Consider the following 27850-nt stretch of genomic DNA (forward strand, 5'->3'; position numbering starts at 1 on the left):
ATGAAACTGATCAGTTATTTTCCGGTATAGAGCCCCTGTGACGGAACTCTATGCCGGAAAAGAAAAACGCTAGTGTGAAAGTACCCTGATCAGGATCAAATGCCTGATCAGTCAGAAAAAATGACATGCGTTTGCATACAGTTTGCCTGATCAGGCAGGCAGTTCCGGCAACGGAACTGCCTGCCGGAATCAAACAACGCAAGTGTAAAAGTACCCTTAGGCTCTGAGTTTTTTTTTTACAAATCGTAACAAGTGTACAAAGAGAGTAGGGGGTTCTCTGTTTATACAGTCTTCTGGCTATAGCCGTGGCCTTTTGAGATCTCTTAACAGATGTCCCAGGACTTCTGAAGGGCTTATTTTAATTAAACAAATCAAAATCCCATTCAGTCTAATATAGATGGCTGTAATTTTTATTCAATATATGTTGTTTGTAATATGTAGTTGCTATAGGTCGATAATATTTATTCAGCTATACGGCGTTAGTAAGTGGATTCCTTCCAGAAAGGATCCATTGGCGCTGTAAAGCATCCATACTCGGGAAAGCTGGGTACTTAAAAAACGCTGCTGTTGAAGTAGCGCGGAAAGAAGAAAGGCAAGGTGTTGCGCTCGGAGAAGTCCTTGGAGGTATCCCAAGAGCATCTGGTAAAAAAACAAAAGCCAGAATCGACTCCCTGGAAAGTTGGGTTCGGCGGATGGCATTCTAAAATAGCGTCTTAGGACACGCCCAAACATGCCTTCAACATGCTCGTACATACCCTGACGCGCTTCGCAAAATGGTTTGTCCGTATTTCACAAAATGGACGCCGCAAGCAAAAATAAGATAAAAAGATAAGTGATAGATAGCTAGATAGACAAATAAAAAGCAAAAAAAGAAGGCAGCACTCCAAGTAGTGAAGAAAAGTGGATGATTTATTCACCCAACCAGCAGCAACGTTTCAGCTCTCACAATGGAGCCTTTATCCAGCTGCCCCACAGGCAGCTGGATAAAGGCCAAAGAGAAAGATAATTTGGATGAAAGGTCAAAGAGAAAGACAATTGTACCCCCAGATGAGTACAGAAAGCCTTCGAGAATTTGGAAACAAACTGAGTAACCCTATCAGACACCACATCAGAAGGAATACCATGTAATTTCACGATGTTATCGACAAACACTTGTGCCAGAGTTTTAGCATTATGTAGACCTGGCAATGCTATAAAGTGTGCCATTTTACTAAAGCGATCAACAACCACCAGAATCACAGTTTTTCCTGCAGAATTTGATAAATCTGTGATAAAATCCATGGATAAATGAGTCCAAGGTTGGGATGGGATGGCCAATGGATGTAAAGATCCGGAAGGCCAAGTATGTGTCACCTTAGCACGTGCACAAGTACCGAAAGCTGATACATAATCCTCAACACACTTGCACAACCGTGGCCACCAGAATCTACGAGAGAGGAGAGCGACAGTGGATCTGCTCCCAGGATGTCCTGTGAGAACTGTACAGTGATGTTCCTCGAACACCTTGTGACGTAATTCAGAAGGAACAAACAACTTCCCCGGAGGGCAAGAATTCGGTGCATCTCCCTTGGCCTCCAACACCTCTGCCTCAAGGTCGGATTATAGGGCAGATATTACTACCCCTTCAGACAATATCCGACCAGGATCTTCCCAATCCTCCCTCCCCCCCCCCCCAGTAAAGCTACGTGACAAAGCATCGGCCTTGAAGTTCTTAACCCTAGGGGGATGGGTGACAATGAAATTAAATCTGGTAAAAAAACAACGACCATCTTGGGTCTGTCGCTTAGCCGACTCCAAGTAAGCCAGATTTTTTGTGATAAGTAAGCACAGTAATAGGATGAATGGCTCCTTCTAAACAATGACACTATTCCTCAAAAGCCAACTTAATGGCCAACGATTCTCTATTACCCACCTTATTATTCCTTTCTACAGCCGAGAGTTTCTTATAGAAGAATGCACATGGGAGCATTTCATAGGTGAAGGACCCTGCGACAAGACTGTTCCTACCCCTACCTCGGATGCGTCAACTTCCACAATAAATGGCTGAGACACATCCGGTTGCACCAGTATAGGAGCAGAAGCAAAACATTCCTTCACCACTGAAAAGGCTTGTAATGTCTCATTAGACCAGACTGAGACATCCGAACCTTTCCTAGTCATGTCCGATAAAAGGTTTAACCACAGTCGAGTAGTTCAAAATGAATTTACGGTAGTAGTTGGTGAACCCCAAAAACCGCATAAGCGCTTTTAGATTTTCAGGTCGATCCCAGTCCAACACAGCACGGACCTTCTCTGGATCCATATGAAAACCTGAAGATGAGAGTAAGTAATCCAGGAATTGCACTTCCTGAACTGCAAATACACACTTCTCCAACTTAGCATACAATTTATTCTCTCATTTAGGATCTGTAACACCTGTCTTACATGATCCTGATGAGTCTCCATGTCTGGAGAATAAATTAGTATGTCATCCAGATACACAACAGCAAATCCTGCCACCAGATGATGAAATATATCATTAATAAAATGCTGGAACACCGCAGGAGCATTAGTTAACCCAAATGGCATGACCAGATTCACAAAATGACCCTCTGGGGTATTAAATGCCGTATTCCATTCATCCCCTTCCTTGATCCTGGCCAGATTATATGCCTCCCTTAAGTAAAATGTGGAGAACACCTTGGCACCAACAATCTGATTAAACAAGTCAGGAATCAAAGGAAGGGCATAAGGATCACGGACCGTAATCCGATTGAGCTTACGGCAGTCCAGACATGGCCTAAGAGTTCCGTCTTTCTTCTTTACAAAGAAAAACCCTGCTGCCTGTGGGGATTTAGAAGGTCTAATATGTCCCATAGCCAAACTTTCGGCAATATACTCTCGCATGGCCGCTCTTTTCAGTTCAGAAAGGTTCTATAAACTAGATTTGGGCAACTTCGCTCCGGGAATAAGATTGATGTTACAATCATATTCCCGATGTGGGGGTAAATCCTGGCAACCAGTCTCAGAAAAATCAGAAATCAAAGTAGGTACAGCTTTAGTGGTTAAGACAGAAAGAGATGTATTAAGACATGTTTTCCATGCAATAATCACTCAATTGAGAATCTGTTTAGCTTGCCAGTCAATGGTAGGATTATGTTTACTTAACCAAGGTAAACCCAGAACCAATGGGGCAGGCATACCTTCCAGCACAAAACACGAAATGGATTCCTGATGAAAATCACTTACTCTTAAACGGATGTCCTGCATCATCTGTGACAAACATTTCTGAGTAAGTGGTGCGGAGTCAATTACAAACACAGAAATATTTTTCACAATGCAATTGCAGTTAACCCATGCATACGGACGAACTGACCATCTACTAGATTAACCCCTGCCCCACTGTCAATAAACACCTCAGTTTCCACAGTTTTGGACTCTATCGCCACCTCGGCAGACAGGAGAAATAAGGTAGTACCAGTAAATGACAAAAGTAAGTTTTTTGACTCCCCACCCACATCACCTAGAGTAAGATGGGAATGAAACATTTTTTTCTTTTTGTTTTCACCTTGACGCTGAACGTAAGGACAAACATTAACAAAATGTCCTCTTTTTCCACAGAAAAAAAACATATTCCCTTCTTATGACTAAAACCCTTGCAAACAGGCCCAGTGGTAGCTTCCCCTAACTGCATAGGCTCATCACCAGACATAAACTCAGGAGTCTCTCCACCTAAAGCGTCAGAGGAAGCCGCCACGTTATATGATGATTCGCCCTGAGAGGGAGGGACCTTAGATCTCTCTCTCTCAGGCGTCTATCAATACATACGGCAAGGGACATAGCCGCTTCCAATGACTCAGGATTTTCGTGACAATCCAATGCATCCTTTAGCCTCTCGGATAAATCCTGACAGAATTGGCTACGGAGAGCTGAATCATTCCACTCCGTATCCGTAGCCCATCTTCTGAATTCAGAGCAATAGATCTTCACAGAATGCTCTCCCTGCCGTAAACCACGTAACTTAGTCTTGGCCAGGGAGATCCGATCCAGATCATTGTAGGTAAGACCTAGAGCTCTGAAAAATTAATCTACCAACCGGAGGGACTGTGATACGGTCGGTAGAAAAAAAGCCCAAGACAGAGTCCCCTTTAAGCAATGAAATGATAATACCAACTCTTTGGCTCCCCCCAGATGAAAGCAGACGTAACTTAAAGTATAATTTACACAACTCTCTTAACTGAATTAAATTATCCACTTCCCCCCGAAAATCTGTCCGGAAGCATGACCTTAGATTCAGGACAGGCCTGGTAACTACTACTGGCACCAGCAGCCTGTGATCCCTGACACAGCCTTACTGACACAAAGAAAATGACGGTTTCCAGCAGTTGATAATGTCACAGCGCGGTGTGGGAGGATAACTCCACACAGACCACAAGAGGGAAGGGAAAAGGTACTAGGCCTGGAAACCAGGGAAAGGTCACGACCTAGTAAATCTCTAACCCGAGCCCTGACTACTATAAGTATGAACAAACCTTGATGGTAGGAATGTTCATATGCTGAAACCTAGGCCCCTATCTGACCCTAAAGGGCCCTGGAAATAGTGTCAGGACCAGAGATGACCTGTTCCTTCCCAACTGAAGTAACAGGAGACTCCCTCAGGCCTAATACCAAACGGTAGGGGAAAACCACGAATAAGAAATAGGGAAAAGACATTTAACTCCAAAATATGTAGATGAGCAGGAGCTCTGAGGAGAACCAGACACCAGCTCTTCACAACCAAAAGGAGCTATCAACTGCATAGCATAATGGGTGAGGCCAGACTAAATAGAGGAGTAGGAATTACCAATTAATCTACACCCGAGACCAGAGGTGTGGTCATACCCCACAATAACACAGAAGAGTGAAACCAGAAAGGCTGTCAGATCACATCACGTGCAGCCAGTCTCCTAGATCTTCTGACCCCTGTCACAGGACAGACCGTGACACATGCTGCCTGCAACTCAGACATCTTGTTCAACTTGATGGGTTCCCTTTAAAAGGGGCCGTCTAGGAAAGGGCCATACACTGACTGAGATGGATCACAGCTGCACAGTTTTAGACAACCAACAGTTGGTGTAAAGTTATATAAAGGAGGCTAAAGATGCACCAAATTGATTATTTAGCAATAACAACTTTGATCAATTTGGAACATCTTTAGACTGTCTACGTATATCATACATTTAGACTTGTCTAAATGGTAGACAGAATTAGTATATCTTCCCTAATATATTTCTCTTCTACAGACAAACTAATAAAAGTAAAGTCAAATACATGAGATATTGATTGATATTGACGTTTAATTATTATTTTTTTATTTAACAACTTTATTGGTATATAAAACAAATACACAAAGAAGAGTGTTGGAGTAGACACTCAATATAGTTAATACCTTTTTTTCCTCTTTCTTCCCACAACCCAACCCCCCTCTCCCCCCCACCCTAGCCCTGTGATGCGTCCCCCCACCCTAGCCCTGTGATGCGTCCCCCCAGCCCTCTTCCTTCAGAGGAAAGAAAGGAATAGGAGACAGGAGGAGAGGGAGAAAAAAAAAATTAAATTCCACACAGAAGTTATGTAATAATGTATATAATGGCCAACTTAAAGCATACCTACACTTTCAGAGTATACCTGAAGCTGCAAAGTGTGTTTACATGAGATACATGAGAAATAGCATTATATCAGACCATTATTTTACTTGTGCCAAGCATTTTTAGCAGTTTTCTTCTTTGCAAATAGCAGCTATAATTCTCAGTTGTCTCTGTGCTGGTGGGTGGAGACAAAATGCTCCCCTTACACGTGCAGACAACATATTCAGCTTTTTGTATTTCACTCACTCAGAAACACCATATAGGACATTACAGAGAAGTACTGAGCAGTACAGATGTGAATAAAACACTTTGGGTGAGATACACCACTTACTATTAGCTGTTGAATCATGTCTATTTTGTATCTGTCTCTCAGGCCCTCTCTGTACTTCCTCCCTCCATCACCCCCTTCCCCCTTCTTAGACCTTTATGGGATGATATCATCTGATCCTTCAGTGAACAGCCATCTGTCTCACCAAGACAGATTTCTCACAAATTTCAAAAAGTTAGTTTAGAATAGGAAGGGGAAACGAAAACAGCTGATAACTCTAGAACAAATCATTTTTCTCTAATAACATATGTTACAAAATTTCTTATATTTAGCTGTACTATTGATTTATGCAAAGTTGTGTGAAAGTACAAATGACCAATTAAGGTGCCCATATGATATGATTTTAGCATATGTTCCAGATGAACAAAAGGATCCAACTTTGAAATTCAATATGTCCGATCCTTCTCTTTCCTGGCGTTGGAAAGTCGGGATCTCCTCATACACATTAGATTGTTGAAAACAGGGGGTTCAGCCAGCAATATTCTAATATGTATGGGTGCCATTAATCACAACTTGTCTTGGGATTTACCTTGGATAGCTGTCTCTGTAAACCAGTGTTGGACAGAAGAGAAAATAAAGATAACTTGAAAGTGAAGGTATCTTGGCATTTTTCTCTGCAACAGGAAAAAAATCATTAAAATCAAAGTCATAAAACCATATGAAACTTCTCCTGTACAGAATCTTTTATGTGTAATTTAAAGGTGTTGTCCAAGTGTTTAATACTGATGACCTATCCCCAGGATATGCACAGGCGGGCTTGGCATTTATAGGGCCCCAAGCAAATTTAGGTCGGGGGCACTAATCAGGACAGCCCTGTCCATCCACATCATCAGGGCGCTGATACAGTTGAAAGCTGTGGCCTTGGCCAAATTTAAATTCCAATAGCCAAAGGCTATCTTGTTCCTGTTTCAGGTCATTTTTCTATTTTGTTAAAATATAACATTTAATGTGTCTTTATTAAAAAAAGGTATATTACCCAAAACTAACTAACTGTGCCACAGTGCACTGTTTAAAGGGGATATGAAGCTAATATCCCTGCTGATCTCCCATAGCAGTTAGACAAAACCTTTGGGAAAAATAAAAAGATTCATATGTTCACTTTATGTTTTAATTTAGTTAGTTTTGGGTAATATATTTTCTTAGTTTTTAATAAAGACATATATAAATGTTATATTTTAACAAAATGGAAAAAATGACCTGAAACAGGAACAAGATAGCCTTTGGCCATTGGATTTGAAAATTTGAATATATCCTGGCTCGCATTTGGGGTCTTCACTTGGTCAAACCTACCTCTTCTACTGCCTGAGGTGAAAACTGAAATGGCGCCCCACCCACAGCACTACCTCTTCGGACCAGACTGTCATGACAAAGTATTTCAGTTGTGCCTCTGCAGAGTTTGCCAGACAGACATGTTAGATTCCTGACTTTTCTATCATCCCTCTTCCGATAGTGACCCAACGGTATTATCCTGCTGCAACTCCCAATACTGTTCTCCCAAATTCCCCCAAATACAATGCTTACAAAATAACACTGCCATACAGAAATTCTCTAAAGTGCTCCCAAAAGTCCCACCAATAGTAATAATTCTCTTTCAGAGTGTCCTCATTAATAATAGTGTCCCATACAGTCCCCCCAATAGTAATAATGCTCTCCAAGAGTGCTATGTCCTTCAAATTGTGCCCAATAATAATGCCCCTACAATAACCCTAGTAGTATTAAAGCAGCTATGCCCCCCTGTAATGCCCCCAGTATGTATAATACCCAAGTAATGCCCCTCATATGTTTATTACCCATAGTAGTGTCAGTAGTAGTATTTAATACCACTCATATTTATAATTGCTCTGCTGTAGTGCCCCCAGTATTTTTTATGTCCCCAAACAGTGCACCTTGTGTTCATAATTCCCCCTCTCTGTACTGCCCCCTGTATTACTATAATGTCCTCTAGAAGTACCCCCTTTATTTATGTTTAAACAATTTTATTGAGTTTTTCATGTAGTATAACATAGTTAAATGCAAGCCACAATAAAGGTATTTGTAAATCAGCAAGACAGTATCAGTACAGTTTAGTTTTACAATACCAAGCATTGAAATAAGTGACTATCTTTGGTTGCTGCAAGATGTGGACTAGTATAGACAACACATGTATGGTTAGATTAAAGAATGTGAAATGAAATAGTAGTGAAAAAAGAGAGGCTGAAGAAGAGACAGGAGAGAAGAAAAGGATAGGGAAGTAATAAGAGAAAGAAAAAAAGGAGAGGGGGGGGTTGTATATATTTAATAATCTCAGGGGAGATGACTCCACAAAACTGGAGGTTCCTTTAGGAAATCTCTCAAGTAGAGAGTAAGGAAAGAAAGTTTGGGAAATTCTAAATAAATCTATCCATTTCGACCAGATCCTTATATATTTTGAGGATTGATCATTTTCTTCGGAGGAAATCTCCTCCATTCTAGCAATATATAGCATTTCTTGGTACCATTCTCTCAAGTTAGGTACACCTGTCGTGCGCCAGTGTCTAGGTATTACCGATCTAGCTGCCGTGATACAGAATCTTAGCAAGCTCTTTTTTTTGAGATGCGATGGAGCCCGGTAAGATGGAGAGGAGCGCTACCTGAGGGGAGTTGTGAACAGTTTTCTGTGTGATGTTGTGGAATACTTCAAAAACCTTATCCCAAAATGGTTTGACCAGTTCACACTCCCATCATACATGTAACATTGTGCCTTTTTCTTTGCCGCATCTCAAGCACAACTCAGAGACGGCAGAAAAGATCCTATGTAGTCTAACTGGATACCTGTACCAGCGTGACATAATCTTGTAGTTCTTTTACTGTGCAGAACATGCCATAGAAAGCTTATGAGAGAATATGAAGGCTTTTTGCTGGTCAGTACATTCAATGTCAGTTCCTAATTCTTGTTCCCACCCCGAGACAAAGCCTGGAGTGTCTCTATAAGAATCTGCCAATAGATTTCGGTATAGTTGAGAGATCAAGTGTGTCGGCAGGGAGGACAGAGTAAACAATTTTTCAGTCTCCGTCAGAGATGTCCCAAAAGCGCACTGCTCTCCTCCAGAGGAAATATATGACTTCAGTTGTTCATATTCCAGCCATGAAATACACTCGTTAGAAAATTTCGCTACTATCGCGGATAAAGAAGGCAAAGGGTTCCCTAACAGAAGGTTATGAAACCAAGGATCGTCTATAGCCCGCATACCAAGGAAAGAATCTCTGCCTGTGCTAGCAGGGAAGGCCGGGTTGTGAAACATCGGAGTAAGGGTACTTTCACACTAGCGTTTTTCTTTTCCAGCATAGAGTTCCGTCCTAGGGGCTCTACACCGGAAAAGAACTGATCAGGCATATCCCCATGCATTCTGAATGGAGAGCAATCCGTTCAGGATGCATCAGGATGTCTTCAGTTCAGTCTTTTTGACTGTTGAGGACGGAGATAATACCACAGCATGCTGCAGTTTTATCTCCGGCCAAAAAAATGGTACACTTGCCTGAATGCTAGATCCGTCATTTTTTTCATAGGAATGTATTAGAGCCGGATCCAGCATTAAAAATACCGCAATGCCGGATCCGTCCTTCCGGTCTGCGCAGACTTTTAAAAATGTGAAAAAAAATATAAACAAATACATTGCAAGAACGGATCCGTCTGTCCATTTGTCATACGGACAAACGGATCAGTTTCTATTTTTTTTTCACATTTTTACCGGTCTGCGCATGCGCAGACCGTAAGGACGGCTCCGGCATTTCAGTATTTTTAATGCTGGATCCGGCAACAATACATTTCAATGTAAATTAATGCCGGATCCGCATTCCGGCAACTGACCTGGAATTTTGGACGGAGAGAATACCGCAGCATGCTGCAGTATTTCCTCCGTTCAAAACGCTGTTCAGTGACTGAACTGAAGACATCCTGATGCATCCTGAACAGATTTCTCTCTATTCAGAATGCATGGGGATGAAACTGATCAGTTATTTTCCGGTATAGAGCCCCTAGGACGGAACTTAGTGCCGGAAAAGAAAAACACTAGTGTGAAAATACCCTAAGTGGGCTGAGTCTTCTGGCGCAAATGCCTCTCTCAGTCAGGGAATCCTACAATTTAAGATTTTGTCGTAATATGGAGTTCTTTTTAATCAGTTGTGGACGATCTTCAGGAACAGTCCAAGGGGTGTATTTAAGGAGAAGAGGATAAAGGGATTGTTCTAACCATACCCATTGTTTTATTTCCCCATTGTACTGCCAATTAAGTAATCTTGTGAGGGATGCCGCTGTGTGATATAACTTGAGATCAGGAAGGCCTACCTACCTACCTACTTAAGTCTGATTAAAGTGGAGAATCCTATCTGAGGGCTAAGGTGTCCCCAAACAAATCAGGTGATTGCTGTTCTTAATTTTCGAAAAAAGGATGAGGGCGGTGTTAGTGGAATGGTTTGGAAGATGTACAAGAATTTTGGTAAGATGTCCATTTTGAATGAGTTTATGTGCCCTTTCTTTTTTCAGCCGGGTAACATGTTTTATAAAGATTCCCCTAAGGATGCACTTCAGTGCTTCCCATTGTTTTGGTAGAGAGGTAGCATCAGTGGCGTGTATCTGCAAAAATTCATTGATTGCTTTTTAAATATCTGCCGCACATACTACATCCTTAAGAAGGTTGTCATTTAACCTCCAATTCCATGGCTTAGGAGCTGCATCGGGTAGCTCTACCGCCAGATAGATCAGTGCATGGTCAGAAAACAGTATGTTCCTGATAGAGGCCTGTGGTTTCCATGCTAGGGTGTGGTGGCTAACAAGGAAGAGGTCTATGCGGCTATAGGACTGATGTGGAGGGGAGAAGAATGTGTAGTCTACCTTGTGGATGGAGAATTTGCCAAACATCTACAAGCTGGAGAGAGTGGAGATGTAAAAGTAAGGATCTCAGTTGCTGGCGGGGAGCCACAAGTGGATCCAGTGTGAAGTTAAAGTCTCCAACGACTATCACTTGTCCCTCAGCAAAATAGGATAATTGACGTAGGAAGGATCTGCAAGTAGAAAGCCGTCTCTGGTTAGGCAGGTACCAATTGACCACAGTGACTAAAGTCGAGTAAATCCTCAGCTTGAGAAAAATAGAGCGCCCCTCTCCATCCATTCTAAAATCCACCACTGTCCCTTGTAAGGATTTGTGCAAGCCCACAGAGACTCCTTTCGATCGTGAGTCTGAGCTTGGGTTATAATGCCAATGTGTAAAATACCTATCACGTAGCACCGGCACATGCCCCTCTTTAAAATGCGTTTCCTGTAATTTGTACTCTCTGTTTGTGCATATAGTAAAGAATTTGGGACCTTTTTTTGAGGGGCACTAAACCCCCCGGACGTTCAGAGATCCTATATTTAAGGAAGTCATCTCTCTTTGGTACAAATTAAATAATAGAGAGAAGAGAGAGAGAAGAAGAAAAAAAAGGGGGGGTTACTAAGGGGGTGGTGAAAAGAAAGAAGGAAAGTGGAAAGGAAACGTTAGGACAGTTAAAGATTAAAAGGGTTGTCCGAGTTAGGGTGGGTTCACACTAGCGTTATGGAGTCCGTTATGGCTTTCCGTTATAACAGGGTTACAACAGAACATAACAGAATCCATAAGACGGAAGGGCGGATCCGTTTTGCTGCCCATAGACTTGAATTATGACGGAATGCAAAACGGACGCCTTTAAAAGGCATTCCGTTTGCTCTCCGTCCTAATAGAAGTCTATGGGAATCAAAACGGATCCATCTGGTTCCCATTATGCAAGACGGAAGACAAAGTCCTGTCGACAGGACTTTGTTTTCCGTCTTGCATAATGGGACCCAGACAGATCCGTTATGTTTTCCCAAAGACTTCTGTTTTGCTCCGTCCTAATAGAATGCCTCTTAAAGGCTTCCGCTTTGCATTCCGTCCTATGGATTCCGTTCCGTTGTAACCCTGTTATAACGGAAAGCTATAACGGAATCCCTAACGCTAGTGTGAACCCACCCTTATTTTTTTTATTTTATGTTTCTAACTAGGCAAATGTAGCAGCTTTCCAATTAACTCACTTTATCTCCAGTGGCTGGTTTTCTCAGATTTCACTGAGCGTCACATGACCTGTGATGTCAGCTTCTCTCCCTGATCTTGTGCATCTGATGATGTTTGTGCACAAGCCTGAGAGATCTGTACACAAGATGTCACTGTGCTGGCCACACCCCCTTCACACACCAGGATTCTTAACCCCTTCAGCTGCACAGACTCAGGGCTGAAGTGTTTACTGTGTAGCTGCAGGCAGTGAGGAGACAAATGCTGGGCACAGGAGCTGAAAGAGAAGTTCTGCAGAGCATTGCAGGTAGGGGGGAAGATACTGTGTGTATTAGCAGTGTCATTTTACTGCTAGGACTTGTAGTCCTACACATAGAACATGCTGCTGAGTCTCCCAGCAGGCATACATGTCACTCAGGGCAGCTCTTGTATTCACTCCCTTAGCAGTGTCATTATACAGCTGGGACTTGTAGTTCTACACATACAACATGCTGCTGAGTCTCCCAGCAGGCATACATGTCACTCAGGGCAGCTCATGTATTCACTCCCTTAGCAGTGTCATTATACAGCTGGGACCTGTAGTTCTACACATACAACATGCTGCCGAGTTTCCCAGCAGGCAGACATTTCACTAAGGGCAGCTCTTGTATTCACTCCCTTAGCAGTGTAGGGGGAGGGGCAGAGATTTATTTTATTGCAAGTAAATAAAGAGACAGAAGAGAACCAGGGAAATGAGGAAATAGATTTTTTATTTTTTTTTGCCTAAAACTTGCTTAGCTTAGTTATATAATCGCTGACCATCAGATTTACAGTGCTATATCTTTTTTTTCCATAACTCTGACAACCCCTTTAAGAATAAGACTTGGAGAAGTGTTGAGTTAAAGAGAAAGTAGCAGGTAAATTACCAAGTCAAATCCAATATATATACTGGAATTTTAAGATGATGCAGAGGATGTAGGAAGAAGGGAAAGAGTATATCTCACATCAAGAGAGACGCGAGTCCCTATGTGGAAGCGTGCACAGGAGGGATCCTGTATGATGATCTGAAGAACAACAATAAAGTATAAACATCACCATTTTATAACCATGAACGTCTAGTGAGCCATGAGCACTTAATCATAAAGTCACCCTGCTAAGGTATATGTGTCTCAAAGGATAGTAACATCAGTGTTATAGTTAACACCATGCCTATGAGGATCAGCCATCAAGGGACCCGGCCCCAATGGAGGAAGCTATGTTCCCAGGGGCCGACCGACACAGGAGGGCCATGCAAACAGCTCAACAGTTGTGATCATATAACAGATCCGGACTAAGGCCCCTACACCATATCTTAATGTCAAACCCTATGTCAATTTTAAAACTAAGTATATAGCATCAACAACAGATATATCTATATCTAGAATCTTTTGGCTAGGGCCTTGAGTGGCTTCGGTATGTGGAGCTTTTTATCATTATGAGCTGGTCACCTACTAGAACCCTCTCTCTCTCAGATACCATGTTAGGTCGTGTATATCACAAAATTGGGCACCACTGGTATTAGACATGATGCCATGCACATGAGGATACGCCATCCAACACCCCCCTCCTCCAAGGAGAGCTATGTCTCAGCGGGCAAATTAACACGGGAGGGGCAGATGATCCAGTTAGGAGTTGTAGCCCTTTGGCAGGGCCCAGCTCGTCAAAACTGAGTGTCAACATTAAGTATTATTTTTAGAACTCTAAGTCAGCTTCTAAAGTAAGCGTATCGAGCTAATAGCTGGAGTGTCCTCCGTTGGGCCCGGACATCTATGTTTCCTGACAACCTCCCTCCATGGAGGCCTCTGCTAACACAGCCTGGATTCTGGTAGTACGGCGAACTTTCCGGCGACGTGGTCTGGCTTCTCTCTGAGGCATTGGTACTGTATCTCTTGTGATTCCATTGGGTAGAGAGGGCCATTCCGAGATCTCCACTAATGCAACATCTAGCACCTCGAGAAGGTCAATAGATCTCTGGGATGTCGAAGGACCACTGTCTGTCCGTTTATGCGAACTTGCAGGCAGAAGGGAAATCCCCTTGTGTACACAATTTTGTGTTGTTGTAGAAGGGAAAGAAAGGGGCGCAAGGCCTTCTGTTTTTTTAAAGTATAGGGTGAAAGGTCTGACAGAAGTTGTATCGTGGAACCTTTAAATTGCCCCTGACCAGCCTCTCTGGCCTTCTTCATTATGGCTTCCTTCTGTCAATAGTGGTGTACTTGGCATATCACATCTCTAACCCTATCCAGGTCAGTAGGTTTGGGTCCCGGAGCATGATGGGTCCTATCCAGCTCCAGGGGTGTATCTAAAGAAACCCCTAAGAGGTTATTGAAGTTAGAGCGTAAAGTGTTTTCTAAGTCCCCTGGTGCCACTTCTTCAGAGAGGCCACGCACTCTGATATTATTGTGCCTCCCTCTATTTTCAGCATCATCCAGCATGTCTGCAAGGTATTGTATTTGAAAAGCATGTGACGCTATACTAGCCTCTTGAGTGTCCTGTTTAGTGGCCACCGCTGCTACAGAGTGTTCCATAGATGTCACCTTTGCCCCAAGGAATGCACTTTTTTGTTTTTTATGTTTTTAACTTCTGCCCTATAGGCTATTTCTAGTCTGGAGATATATGTCTCCATGTCTTCTTTGATTGGGATGGAGGTGATGCGTGTATGTAAATCTCTCAGTTCAGTTAGGGTTGAGGTCTCCATATCTGCCTGTGTGGCAATGATAGTTGTAGCCGGGGATTTACACACAGGGGAGACCGGGGTGGTAATGTGGGATGTGGGCTGTGGGGTTGGGTGATTGGTGCTCATATAAGGGAAATTTTTCCCATTCCCCATCTCCCCACGCTTCCACTGCTGAGCCACATGGTGACGGTAAGTCGCGTGTTGGGTTTTTACCTGTTGCATTAGACCCCCGCTCCACAGCATGAATCTCCTCCGGTTCTCTTCCCGAGTCAGTAGGATCTCTGAAATCAGTTCCAGGAGGGAGGGTATTGTTGGTGTCTCTGCTGCTTCATCTGTTCGGTCCACCAAGGAAGATGGCAGATGGTGCGTGTGCTGTGAATCCAGGGCAAGAAACCTCTCAATACTTTGTGAGGAGGCATTCTCCGTCTGGCTAATGTTCGTCTGCTTACTTTTCTTCTTTCTGATTCCCATAGCTGATACAATGGCGATGTGTATGTGGTCGGTTAGGGTCTCTCCGTTTGTCTAGAGGCAGGAGCTGAAGTGGAGTGAGTCTCTACTCCTCCATAGCCAGGCCACGACCCCACCCCCTTTATTTAAAATGCTCTCCCCTCTATACTTTACCAGTAGTGCCCCCTGTATTATGCCCCCCATCAGTGTCCTCTTTATTACTATAATACCCTTAATATTTATAATTGTCCCCCTGTAGGGCCCCCAGTATGTTTAATGTCTCCAAACAGTGCCCCCTGTATTTATAATGTCCCCTCTCTGTACTGTTGTATTGCCTCATGTTTTATTATAATTAGAGATGGCCTTGCGGTTCGCCTGGCGGTCGTTTCGCGGCGAACTTTGCATGTTCGCGATTCACCAAACATGCGAACATATGGAGATATTCGCACCCGCCATATTCTTTTACATTGTGAAGAACTTTGACCCATGACACATCCATCAGGTGGTACAGGACAGCCAATTGAGACGTTTCAGCACATGGACATACCCCCTACCTTATAAATAAACCTGATCTGGCCACCATTTTACATTCAGTGTTTTGCCAGTGTAGGGAGAGGTTGCTGTGTGGAGCAGGGACAGGCTGTTAGGGACACCAAATGCTAGCTAATAGGGCCACAAAAGTCATTTTAAGGACTGGTATAGGGGTGTTATCGATAGGTGTGATACACAGAGGGGCGCGATATACTTAGAATTTACTTTTATAATGAGTCAAAAACACATAGATCTAAATAGTGATCACCTGGAAGTCAGGGGCCTAGGGGCTAGGGGCTTACTAGGGCCATTTCTATATAGGGTAAGGTTCCGGACGGGTCGCTCTTATCAGGGCGGGTGGTCTGTGGTTAGGCTATCAGGGCCAGAATAGCACCCCCCTGTAGGGCAATATCAGGGACAGTTCTTTGCCCACCCTGTCCTTCAATACCACATTATCATCTAGCCCAGGGATAGATGTTTTTTGCTTTCCCTCCGGGATTCATGGATCTGCACTGGAACCCTCCGGATTGTGGCAGAACATATGATTTCAGATTTGGTGCCGCCGAGCACTCGTTATTGCCTATCACATCTATGCTTTTTGCTTAAAGGGAACCTGTCACCAGTTTTATGGTGTCCTAACTAAGGGCAACATAAATAAGTGACTGATTCTCTTAGTAAAATGCTGGGTCACTTTCTTTAATTGACCCAGTCAATCTGCCAACATCTTGTATTGAAAAGCATCAGCTCATTATGATGAGTCCTGAATATTCATGAGCTCCTGACTCTCTCCGTCTACCTGCTGCTGATTAACAGTTATTTTCCATATGAATCAGCAGCAGGTGGGCAGGGGAGTGGCTAAAGCTCCGAATTAAATAAACGCTGGACTCACTGACATCATGCTGGACTCAAATCAGCTCATTAGCATGCGGCATGTGGCATCTTTGTGTGTATATTGTGAGGTAACCATCTGTCACATCAGTAAATGAATACCGTATTTTTCGCCCTATAAAACGCACCGGCCCATAAGACGCACCTAGGTTGTTGAGGAGGAAAATAAGAAAATAAATATTTTGAAGCAAAAGGTGTGCTTTTGGTGGGTTTTGAACTAATTGTGGTCTGTGGATGGCACTGTTATGGGGGATCTGTGGATGGCGCACTGTTATGGGGGATCTGTGGATGGCGCACTTTTATGGGGGATCTGTGGGCGACACTCATGGGGGATCTGTGGGCGACACTCATGGGGGAATCTGTGGGCGACACTCATGGGGGATCTGTGGGCGACACTCATGGGGGATCTGTGGGCGACACTCATGGGGGATCTGTGGGCGACACTCATGGGGGGATCTGTGGGCGACACTCATGGGGGGATCTGTGGGCGACACTCATGGGGGGATCTGTGGGCGACACTCATGGGGGGATCTGTGGGCGACACTCATGGGGGGATCTGTGGGCGACACTCATGGGGGGATCTGTGGGCGACACTCATGGGGGATCTGTGGGCGACACTCATGGGGGATCTGTGGGCGACACTCATGGGGGATCTGTGGGCGACACTCATGGGGGATCTGTGGGCGACACTCATGGGGGATCTGTGGGCGACACTCATGGGGGGATCTGTGGGCGACACTCATGGGGGATCTGTGGGCGACACTCATGGGGGATCTGTGGGCGACACTCATGGGGGATCTGTGGGCGACACTCATGGGGGATCTGTGGGCGACACTCATGGGGGATCTGTGGGCGACACTCATGGGGGATCTGTGGGCGACACTCATGAGGGATCTGTGGGCGACACTTATGGGGGATCTGTGGGTGGCTCTTATTGGGCTCTCTGGATGGCACTGTTATGAGGATCTGTGTATGACAGTTATGGGGGGGGGGATCTCTGGATGACACATATATAGCATCTTATGCTATGTGTCATCCACAGATCCCCTCCATAAGTGTCCCTGTAGTGAATGACCCTCAATACACGGGGTGGGGGTCGCATCTGCTTTTATAATGACAGCGGGGCCCGTGCAGTGACTGTATTCTACTACACGGGCCCCGCTCACTGTATAATCGTATCTCTAACAGTTAATTGTTATGTATATAATCGCATAATGAGCGCTGTGTATTACTTACAACTACAAGCGCTCGCCGCTCGGTAGGTAGCAGAGAGGAGGGAGGAGGCAGGCCGGGAGGACAGGCGCTGGCAGCGTGAGTCATACGTCATGCGCCCACGCCGCCTACTTCATTCATAAAGTGGGCGGCGCAGGCACGTGACGTATGACTCACACTGCCAGCGCCTGTCCTCCCGGCCTGCCTCCTCCCTCCTCTATCCCCGCTATCATTATAAAAGCAGATGCCGGCCCCCAGCCCCTCCTCCCTTACAGCTGATACACTCGCCGTGCGGCATCGTGGCGGGTGTATCATTGAAAACTCTGCAAAATCAGCAGCATTCGCCCCATAAGACGCACTGCTATTTTCCCCCCACTTTTGGGGGGGGGGGGGGGAGTGCGTCTTATACGGCGAAAAATAAGGTACATCTAAGGTACTTTTTAGTAGTTAATGATTGTATATAATTAGTTAGATTATAATCAAATATCCACATGACAGGTTCCCTTTAACTTTAACAATTTAATTTATTTTCATTTTGAGGGATATCTTTTCCATTCACACGTCCGCAAAATGGGTCCCCATCCGTTCCGCAATTTTGCAGAACGGGTGCAGACCCATTAATTTTCAATGGGGCCAGAATGTGCTGTCCGCATCCACATTTGCAGATCCGTGCTTCCGTTTCCGCAAAAAAATAGAACATGTCCTATTCTTGTCCCCAATTGCAGACAAGAGTAGGCATTTTCTATTATAGTGCCGTCCGCAAATTGCGGAATGCACATTGCCGGTGTCTGTGTTTTGCGGATCCGCAAAACACTTACGGACGTGTGAATGGGCCCTCATAGTAACATTATTAAAGGGTATGTTTTATCTTTATGTATATTCTAATCAGGCTCGGACTGGCCCACAGGGGTACAGGGGAATCCCCCGGTGGGCCCCTGGGCAAGGTGGGCCCCTAGTCTCCCACCCCCTGCACAAGTTGAACATAACACATTAGATTTACTGCACTACATACATATATTCAATGTACAGCACCTCAACCAGCCTGTGTTCATATAAAAAAACTTGTTAAATTATTTATTATATTTGAATGTATCCGTATGGTGGGCCCCCAAAATAAATTTTACTGGTGGGCCCTAGGTACCTCAGTCCGACACTGATTCTAATGGATTGCCTTCCTTGTACAATGTTATAATATACTTTCTATGTTATAAAATATATTATAGTGCATTTGTATTGTGCGGCAGTTGTGTGCGGTTCTGCTGCAATACTTCAGGTATATAGAGGGACAAGCGTTATTGGAACAAATCATTTCTACTGGTGTGATATACTAGTCATCCCCCCAAAAAACTGATTGAAGTGGGGTGTTATATACCAATATACTTTCTTTATAGTGCATTTGGGTACTGTATAGGGCAGGCATGTCCAAACTGCGGCCCTCCAGCTGTTCCAAAACTACAACTCCCAGCATGCCTGGATAGCTTACAGCTATTAGAGCATGCTGGGAGTTGTAGTTTTGCAACAGCTGGAGGGCCGCAGTTTGGACATGCCTGGTATAGGGTATAAACGTAACGATCCTCCCCGCCGCCATTCCACCGCCGATACTCTGCATCCCAGCTTTGGACACGCTGGATGCGCTCATCACCACTTTGGCTTCATCTTCTTCTCCGTGGGTGGAACCAACCTCAGACTGTCTGTCACACTGGAAAGGCCTGTGCAAACTTCTGGTTCCACCCTGCACAGCCTCGTGACCACCGCTGCCGCTGCCTCTCCCTCGCCGAGCGGGCCTTCCCCCTCCCCAGAACAGGGGGGACCGCTGCACCTGCTCCTGGATCCCTGCTGACTGCCGCTGGGGATGGGGGACTGGCCCCCCATCTAGAACTGTATCCCGCCGACATGATGGATTCCTCCCACGCCGGGAGGTACTAGAAACAGAAGGCCTGCGAACCTCCCGGCGTGGAGGGTCCCCTGAGGGGCTCCTGACCCGGCTCCCACCCGGGGGGTCTCTGAAGGGCTCAGGCGCACCGGCGGCCGAACCCGCCGCAGCCGTCTCATGCTGGGTTGTGGGCTAGCTGTACCCGCCCCCTCCCCCTGTAACAGTCTGGCTACCTGAGCTTTTAGCCAACCCTCCACTGGCCACTCCACCCAGCTGGTGAGCTGACCCTGTAAAAGAGTGTAGGTGAAGGCCTGCTGGTAAGCTGACCCTGTAAAAAAATAAATATGGGAGGGCCTGCTGGTGAGCTGACCCTATAAAACATTTTAGGTGCAGGCCTGCAGGCGAGCTGACGTTGTAAAAGTTTTTAAGTGTGTGCCTGCTGGTGAGCTGACCCTGTAAAAGATTGTAGGTGAAGGCCTGCTGGTGGGCTAACCCTGTAAAAAATTATATGCGAGGGCCTTAAGGTGAGCTGACCCTGTAAAACATTATATGCAAGGGCCTGCTGGTGAGCTGACCCTGTAAAAGATTTTAGGTGCAGGCCTGATGGTGAGCTGACCCTCTTAAAGGTTGTAGGTGAGGGCCTGCAGGAGAGCTGACCCTCTAAAACATTATATGGAAGGGCCTTCAGGTGACCTGACCCTGTAAAAGATTATATGCGAGGGCCTGCTGGTGAGCTGACCCTCTAAAAAATTATATGCGGCATTATATGCGACGAATAAGCATGTGATATGATGGAAGAGGAGAAGGAGGATGATAAAAGGAAGATTCAACCATATACCCTTGTTTGTGGTGGAAGAGGTGCATGGGAATACAGTGTATTCAGTACATTATAAACAACACATTTAAAGTGCCTTTATGTTCATCAGATTTCCTCTGGTGGAGTCGAGAAGTCATGGTCAATTCAGGCCTTGTTCATTTTTATAAGTCAACCTGTCAGCATTTTCAGTTGACAGGCGGATACGCTTATCTGTTATAATGCCACCAGCAGCACTAAATACCCACTCAGACAAAATGCTGTCGGCAGGGCAGGCCCGCACCTCCAAGGTGTAGAGCGCCAGTTCGTGCTAGGTGTCCAGCTTGGACACCCAGTAGTTGTAAGGCACTGAGGGATCATTAAGGATGCTGACACGGTCTGCTATGTACTCCACCATCTTTCAAAAATTTTCCCTCCTTGTGACACTAGGCTGCGCATCAAAGTGATGGTGCTGGCGGGGTGTCATGAAACGGTCCCAGGCTTTGGAGAGTGTTGCCCAGCCTCTGTTGGAACTGCTGTTTGTTCCCCTTGACTCTCCTCCTCGGTTGGCCAAGGAACTAAGGACTCTGCCACCAGCGTTGTCAGATGGAAATTTTTGGAGCCATTTTTTCAACAAGGATCTTCTGGTATTGCACCGTTTTTCTCGTCCTCTCCAACAGAGAATGAGAGATGAGAAGTTCTCTTTGTAGAGGGGGTCGAGAAGGGTGAACAACCAGTAATCCGTGTTGTCTAAAATGCGTATAACGCACGGGTCGCTGGAAAGGCAACCTAACATGAAGTCAGCCATGTGTGCCAGAGTAACAACAGGCAAGACTTCGCTGTTGTCATCAGGAGGATCACTTTCAATCTCCTCATCCTCTTCCTCCTCTTCTGCCCACCCACGCTGAACAGATGGAATTACACTTCCATGGGTACTACCCTCTGTAGCAGAGGCAGCTGTCTTCTGCTCCTCCTCCTCCCCTTTATCATACAATTCGCGCTGAGAAGACGAATTTCCACCTCTTCCACATGTAAAGCATTGTCCTTAATTGCGAGCAGTGATCGTTTGAGTAGACACAGAAGAGGGATGGTTACGCTCATAATAGCGTTATTGCCGCTCACCATCTGTATTGATTCCTCAAAGTTTCTTAAAACCTCACAGAGGTCAGACATCCATGCCCACTCCTCGCTTGTGAATAGCGGAAGCTGACTGGAAAGGCGACGACCATGTTGCAGCTGGTATTCCACTACTGCCCTCTGCTGCTCACAAAGCCTGGCCAACATGTGGAATGTGGAGTTCCAGCATGTGCTCAAGTCGCACAACAGCCGGTGAGCTGGCAATTTCAAGTGCTGCTGCAGCATTGACAGACCGGCTGAAGCTGTCGATGACTTGCGGAAATGTGCACACGTGCGGCGCACCTTCACCAGTAGCGCAGGGAAATTCGGGTAAGTTTTGAGAAACCACTGAACCACAAGGTTGAACACATGGGCTAGGCATGGAATGTGTCTGAGCTTGCCGAGCTCCAAAGCCGCCACCAAGTTACGGACATTATCAGACACAACTTTCCTCCAAAACGCGCCATACTGCGGAACATCTACCCTTTGGCAAGGGAGATTTCCGCAAGGGGGTGCTCCGTGGAACAGTTGTGGGCCTGTTTGGTGTGGCCCGCCTTCTCCCTTTTGGCACCCCACTGCCTTTTCCAGCCTGTTGCGGTGCTGCAGATCCCTCCCCCTCTGTACTGCTGTCCTCGCTCAGCTTTCCACCTTCCCAGGTTGGGTCAGGGACCTCTTGTCCACCACATCCTCTTCCACTTCCTCACTCTGATCATCCTCCTGATTTGTTGACCTAACCACAACCTCAGTGATTGACAACTGTGTCTTATCCTCTTCATCAACCTCTTGAGACAGTAATTGCAGTTGACTCATTGGCAACTGTGTCTAATCATCATCCACCTCATTGAACACTAATTGCCATTCCCCACCGTCATGTTCTTGTGACTGTAGATGATGAAGAGTTTGGGAATCAGGGCACAAGATCTCATGTCCCTCTTCAAGTGTGCTTGGCGAGAAGGCTAAATCAAGTAATGGCGATGAAAAGAGGCCCTCGGAATATCCGACTGTGGGATCACTTGTTTGGCCAGACTGTACATGGTGGGAGGAAGGAGGATCAGGGTGAGGATTGTGTTTACCAGACTCCTGGCTACTGAGACTGGACGTGGTGGAAGACAGGGTGGTGTGGCAGTTGCAGCACTATGAAGTGTCTTTTGCGCTGTGGCATTAGAAGAATTTTAATGTCTCTGACCTTTTAGTCCAACCCAGTGGTCGGCAAACAGCAGCTCGCGAGCCACAAGCATCTCTTTAGCCCCTTGAATGTTATTGAATGCTTGAATCCTATTACAAGGGCCCCCCAGCGCCGGCCCGCAATACTAGCGCTGCTAAGTTTTCTAACTCCGCTACGCTAAACGCAGCTGCGCATGGAGTCCTGGGCGGTCCAGACTACTATAGAAAGGAGGGGGACCCCCCACCAGCGGCCGCTCTGAGCCCCGCTCTGCCTGCCTCCTTAAGAGACTTGACAAGCAGTGGCTGCGAGTAAGTGTGCTGCGCTGCCGCACAGGCAGGCACGTCTTCGCGTCTGTCTGACTTTGCCACAGCTCCGCCCCCAGAGCAGAGAAGAAGAAGGAGTGAGCAGCGCCAGCGGCAGCCAGCCACAGCCCAGACTCTGCTAGGGAAGGCCCACGGCCCGCTACCCATACAAAGAAGAATCTTCTGAGACTGTGACAGGAGGCAGCCAGGTAGGTAGGTAGGTTGATTAATTATAGCAACTTAGTTACTGGATCCCATTCCCACCATCTCACCCGTCCCAGTAGTGCCAGCCAGTGTAATAGGACTGGAGAAATGTGTATTGGATTGGGGGAGATGAGAGAGATGTCTGTGCATGTGCTGGCACTTCTGGAGAAATGTGCCATGGGGCCGCCCTGGTTCTGTTTGAACTGGAGAAATGTGCATGGGGGGGGGGGGGAAATGACTCAGTCATGAGAGAGATGTGACAGAACCAGGGCGGCCCCATGGCACATTTCTCCAGCAGTGCCAGCACATGCACAGACATCTCTCTCATGACTCTAAGTCATTCGCCCCCCTCCCCAATGCACATTTCTCCAGTCCAAACAGAACCTGGGCGGTTTCTCAGATTCACGAGAGAGATGTCTGTGCATGTGCTGGCACTGCTGGAGAAATGTGCCATGGGGCTGCGGCTGCCCTGGTTCTGTTTAGACTGGAGAAATGTGCATTGGGGGGGGGGGGGGCCTTATGTTTTTCGCCCCAGGGCCCCATTTCACCTAGCAAAGCTGGAGAGGGCGTGTACATCTCATATCACCCATATTTCCTCCCACTATTAGGAACCTCCTCCTTCCAAACGTAAGAACATGCTGCGTCACAACAGGAAGTGACAAGGTTAGTGAAAGTTCCCGGGTAGGGAAAAAATTTGGCCCTTAAAAGAAATTTAAATTGCGGTTTTGCTAATATTTGGCTAAGTTGACTAAAAAGTTTGCCCACCACTGGTCTAACCAGACTGTCTATTACTCTGCAATTCCTCTAGCACCGTTCTATGGAAACAGTAGCTTTAAATGGCACACCAAATGGTTCAAATAACTTCTTTATTAACTTAGACTTTTCTTCATATATAACAGTGCTGCCTCCACAGCAGATATCACAAAATAGCAGTATGCATAAGGTGGTGGTTCAACTGTTTAATCTTGTCATTCAACATAAAATGGTGGATATATTTCTCTCTTGAGTATCTGTACTATCACTTTAAGGTTTTTAAGCACTTTATGATCTCTCTGAGAGGTATATCTGAGGTCTAACAAAATAGTTCTACTTGCTGAATTTGGTCGCAATTTGCAGTATGTAGTTAGCAGTAACTATTTGCAGATTGGTTGAGTATGATCTGGTATAGTTGTATGCAATTTGGATAGCAATATGGAATTTGAATTTGGATTGTGAACTTTGTAGTTTGCAATTGGTGGAACTGTAACACACATATAACTGGTTCAGTATACAGTTCTAATCACTATATTAACAGTAGGAACATTATATAACTGTTTTAAAGACCCATTTTGGCCTATCTGCTTCCATAAAACACAGATCTTAGTGGATTGTGTGTCTGTTTAGCTCCTCTCTCTGGTGAATAATGATTCCAGCATCTCCTGCTAGGGGAATTTCCCACACAAGCTGTGTGCGAGGCTGGCTGTAATTGGTCAAAACTCCTGCTGTGTGTTAGGCTGACTGTGATTGGTCTAGACTCCTGCCCAGCAACAACAGTTTAAATATGCCTCCTGTTGTGTCTGCTGTGTCATTGAGCTTACCCTACATTATATAATGAATATTAACCCCTTAGGGATGCATGACTTACAGGTACGGCATGTTTCCCTGCTGTGCCTTTGCAGCCCCCAGACAGAATGGGGTCACAGAGGGAGGGAGTCCCCCTCCTTCCCCTTCCCAGTCTGCTCAGTTGTGGCAGACGGGGAAGGTTCCCATGGCAATAGGACGCCTTCTCAGGCATCCTGCTGTCCATGGTGCTGAACAGATCTGTGCTAAAGGCATAGATCTGTTCAGACAAAGTGTAAGTAAAATACAGTACAATACACTATACAGTGTACTGTACTGTACTGTATTATACAGACATCAGACCCACTGGATCTTTAAGAACCAAGTGGGTCTGGGTCAAAAAAAAGTGAAAAAAGATTTAAAAAAAACACATTTATCACTGAATAAAAATAAAAAAATAAAATACACTACACATATTAGGTATCTCCGCGTCCGTAACGACCTGATATATACAACGGTCATATTACTTTCCCCGCACGGTGAACGCCATAAAAAATAAAATCTATGAGGAAATTGAAATTTTGCCCACCTTACGTCCCAAAATATGTAATAAAAGTGATCAAAAATGAAATCATTGTGTAAAACTTACATAAATAAAAAAAAAGTATACATATTAGGTATCGCCGCATCCGTATCAACTGGCTCTATAAAAATATCACATGACCTAACCCCTCAGGTGAACGCCGTAAAAAAACAAACAAAAAAAAACGGTGTAAAAAAAAACATTTTTTTGTCATCTTACGTCACAAAAAGTGTAATAGCAAGCGATCAAAAATTCATATGCACCCCAAAAAAGTGCCAATCAAACCGTCATCTCATCCCACAAAAAATGAGACCCTACCTAAGATAATCGCCCAAAAACTGAAAAAACTATGGCTCTCAGACTATGGAGACACTAAAACATGATTTTTTTTGTTTCAAAAATGAAATCATTGTGTAAAACTTACATAAATAAAATAATTGTATACATATTAGGTATCGCCGCGTCCGTGACAACCTGCTCTATAAAAATACCACATGATCTAACCTGTCAGATTAATGTTGTAAATAAAAAAAATAAAAAAACGGTACCAAAAAAGCCATTTCTTGTTACCTTGCCTCACAAAAAGTGTAATATAGAGCAACCAAAAATCATATGTACCCTAAACTAGTGCCAACAAAACTTCCACCCTATCCCGTAGTTTCTAAAATGGTGTCACTTTTTTGGAGTTTCTACTCTAGGGGTGCATCAGGGGGGTTTCAAATGGGACATGGTGTCCAAAAAAACAGTCTAACAAAATCTGCCTTCCAAAAACCGTATGGCATTCCTTTCCTTCTGCGCCCTGCCGTGTGCCCGTACAGCAGTTTACGACCACATATGGGGTGTTTCTGTAAACTATAGAATCAGGGCCATAAATAATGAGTTTTGTTTGGCTGTTAACCCTTGCTTTGTAACTGGAAAAAAATATTAAAATGGAAAATCTGCCCAAAAAGTGAAATTTTGAAATTGTATCTCTATTTTCCATTAAATCTTGTGCAACACCTAAAGGGTAAACAAAGTTATTAAAATCAGTTTTGAATACCTTGAGGGGTGTAGTTTCTTAGATGGGGTCACTTTTTTGGAGTTTCTACTCTAGGGGTACATCAGGGGGGCTTCAAATGGGACATGGTGTAAAAAAAAAAAACAGTCCAGCAAAATCTGCCTTCCAAAAACCATACGGCGCACCTTTCCCTCTACGCCTACTGTGTTCCCGTACAGTAGTTTATGGCCACATATGGGGTGTTTCTGCAAACTACAGAATCGGGGCAATAAATATAGCATTTTGTTTGGCTGTTAACCCTTTTTGTTACTGGAAAAAATTAGATTCAAATGGAAAATTTGCCAAAAAAAAAAATCGAAATTCTGAAATTAAATCTCCATTTGCCATTAACTCTTGTGGAACACCTAAAGGGTTAACAAAGTTTGCAAAATCAGTTTTGAATACCTTGAGGGGTGTAGTTTCTAGAAAGGGGTCATTTTTGGGTGGTTTCTATTATGTAAGCCTCACAAAGTGACTTCAGAAGATTTTCTGCTAAACTTCGATGTTTGTAACCATCCCCAAACAATAAAATATCATTCCCAAAATGATCCAAACATGAAGTAAACATATGGGGAATGTAAAGTAATAACTATTTTTGTAGGTATTACTATGTATTATAGAAGTAGAGAAATTGAAACTTGAAAAGTTGCAATTTTGTACAAATTTTTGGTAATTTTTTCTTTTTTTTTTCAAATATCATTTTTATTGAAATAGATAGATCATATCCAGTTAATACATTATAAGACAATACAGGTGAATACATCATCTATTTGCACCCTTACATACTTGCATAGTCTGGTGTTTTACAACATTAATGCATTAAATTTGGTATTTTTTTATAAATAAAAATAAATTTATACTTTATTTTACCAGTGTCATGAAGTACAATATATGACGAAAAACAATCATAGAATAGCCTGGATAAGTCAAAGCGTTTTAAAGTTATCAGCACTTAAAGTGACACTGGTCAGATTTGCAAAAAAATGGCCTAGTCCTTAAGATGAAATAGGGCTCAGTCCTTAAGGGGTTAAAGGCATATTATCTTTTTAGCTTCTGTGAACACAATATATAACAGTTATATGACATCCAAACATGAAGTCACTGTAAATAACTTTGCTTTTGTCTTTAACACACAAACATATATTAGAAACTGTATTAAGGTTATTGGCAGATTTAGCTGTATAAACATATAAGCTATATTAGCAACCTAGGACAGGTCTTAGCTGGCCAGCTACAGGGTGGTGCTTAACAGACTGGAAGCATTATCTGCTGCAATCCAACAGACCACCTGCTCGCACTGGGCTGACTTTGCGAGCGTTGTTCTTCGCTGCCCTGCAAACTGGGACATAAAGCTAGGTATCGTGGATGATTGTTTTTCTTGTGCTCTGGCAGCGGGCACAGTTTCTCCGCGCCCAGGGACACGGCCTCTGCGTGCACCATCAGCATCACGGCTAGTTCCCTGTCCTTTACTGCTCTCCTTCTTCATTTTAAATGTGATATATGCTTGAAAGTATGTCA

The 27850-nt window shown here is 44.5% G+C and overlaps 1 protein-coding gene across 1 annotated transcript in view; it reads right to left on the reverse strand.

Annotated features, from left to right (window-relative positions):
* LOC122931423 (sterol O-acyltransferase 2-like) overlaps positions 1 to 27850 on the reverse strand; it is a 150945-nt gene that overhangs the window by 39041 nt on the left and 84054 nt on the right. Inside the window, exon 8 of the mRNA XM_044285497.1 lies at positions 6461 to 6545. Within this exon, the coding sequence (XP_044141432.1) occupies positions 6461 to 6545 (85 nt within the window). The remainder of the gene's footprint in view (positions 1 to 6460; positions 6546 to 27850) is intronic.

The sequence above is a fragment of the Bufo gargarizans genome, chromosome 3 (genome assembly GCF_014858855.1).
Source record: "Bufo gargarizans isolate SCDJY-AF-19 chromosome 3, ASM1485885v1, whole genome shotgun sequence".
In the NCBI taxonomy this organism is placed as follows: Eukaryota; Metazoa; Chordata; class Amphibia; order Anura; family Bufonidae; genus Bufo; species Bufo gargarizans.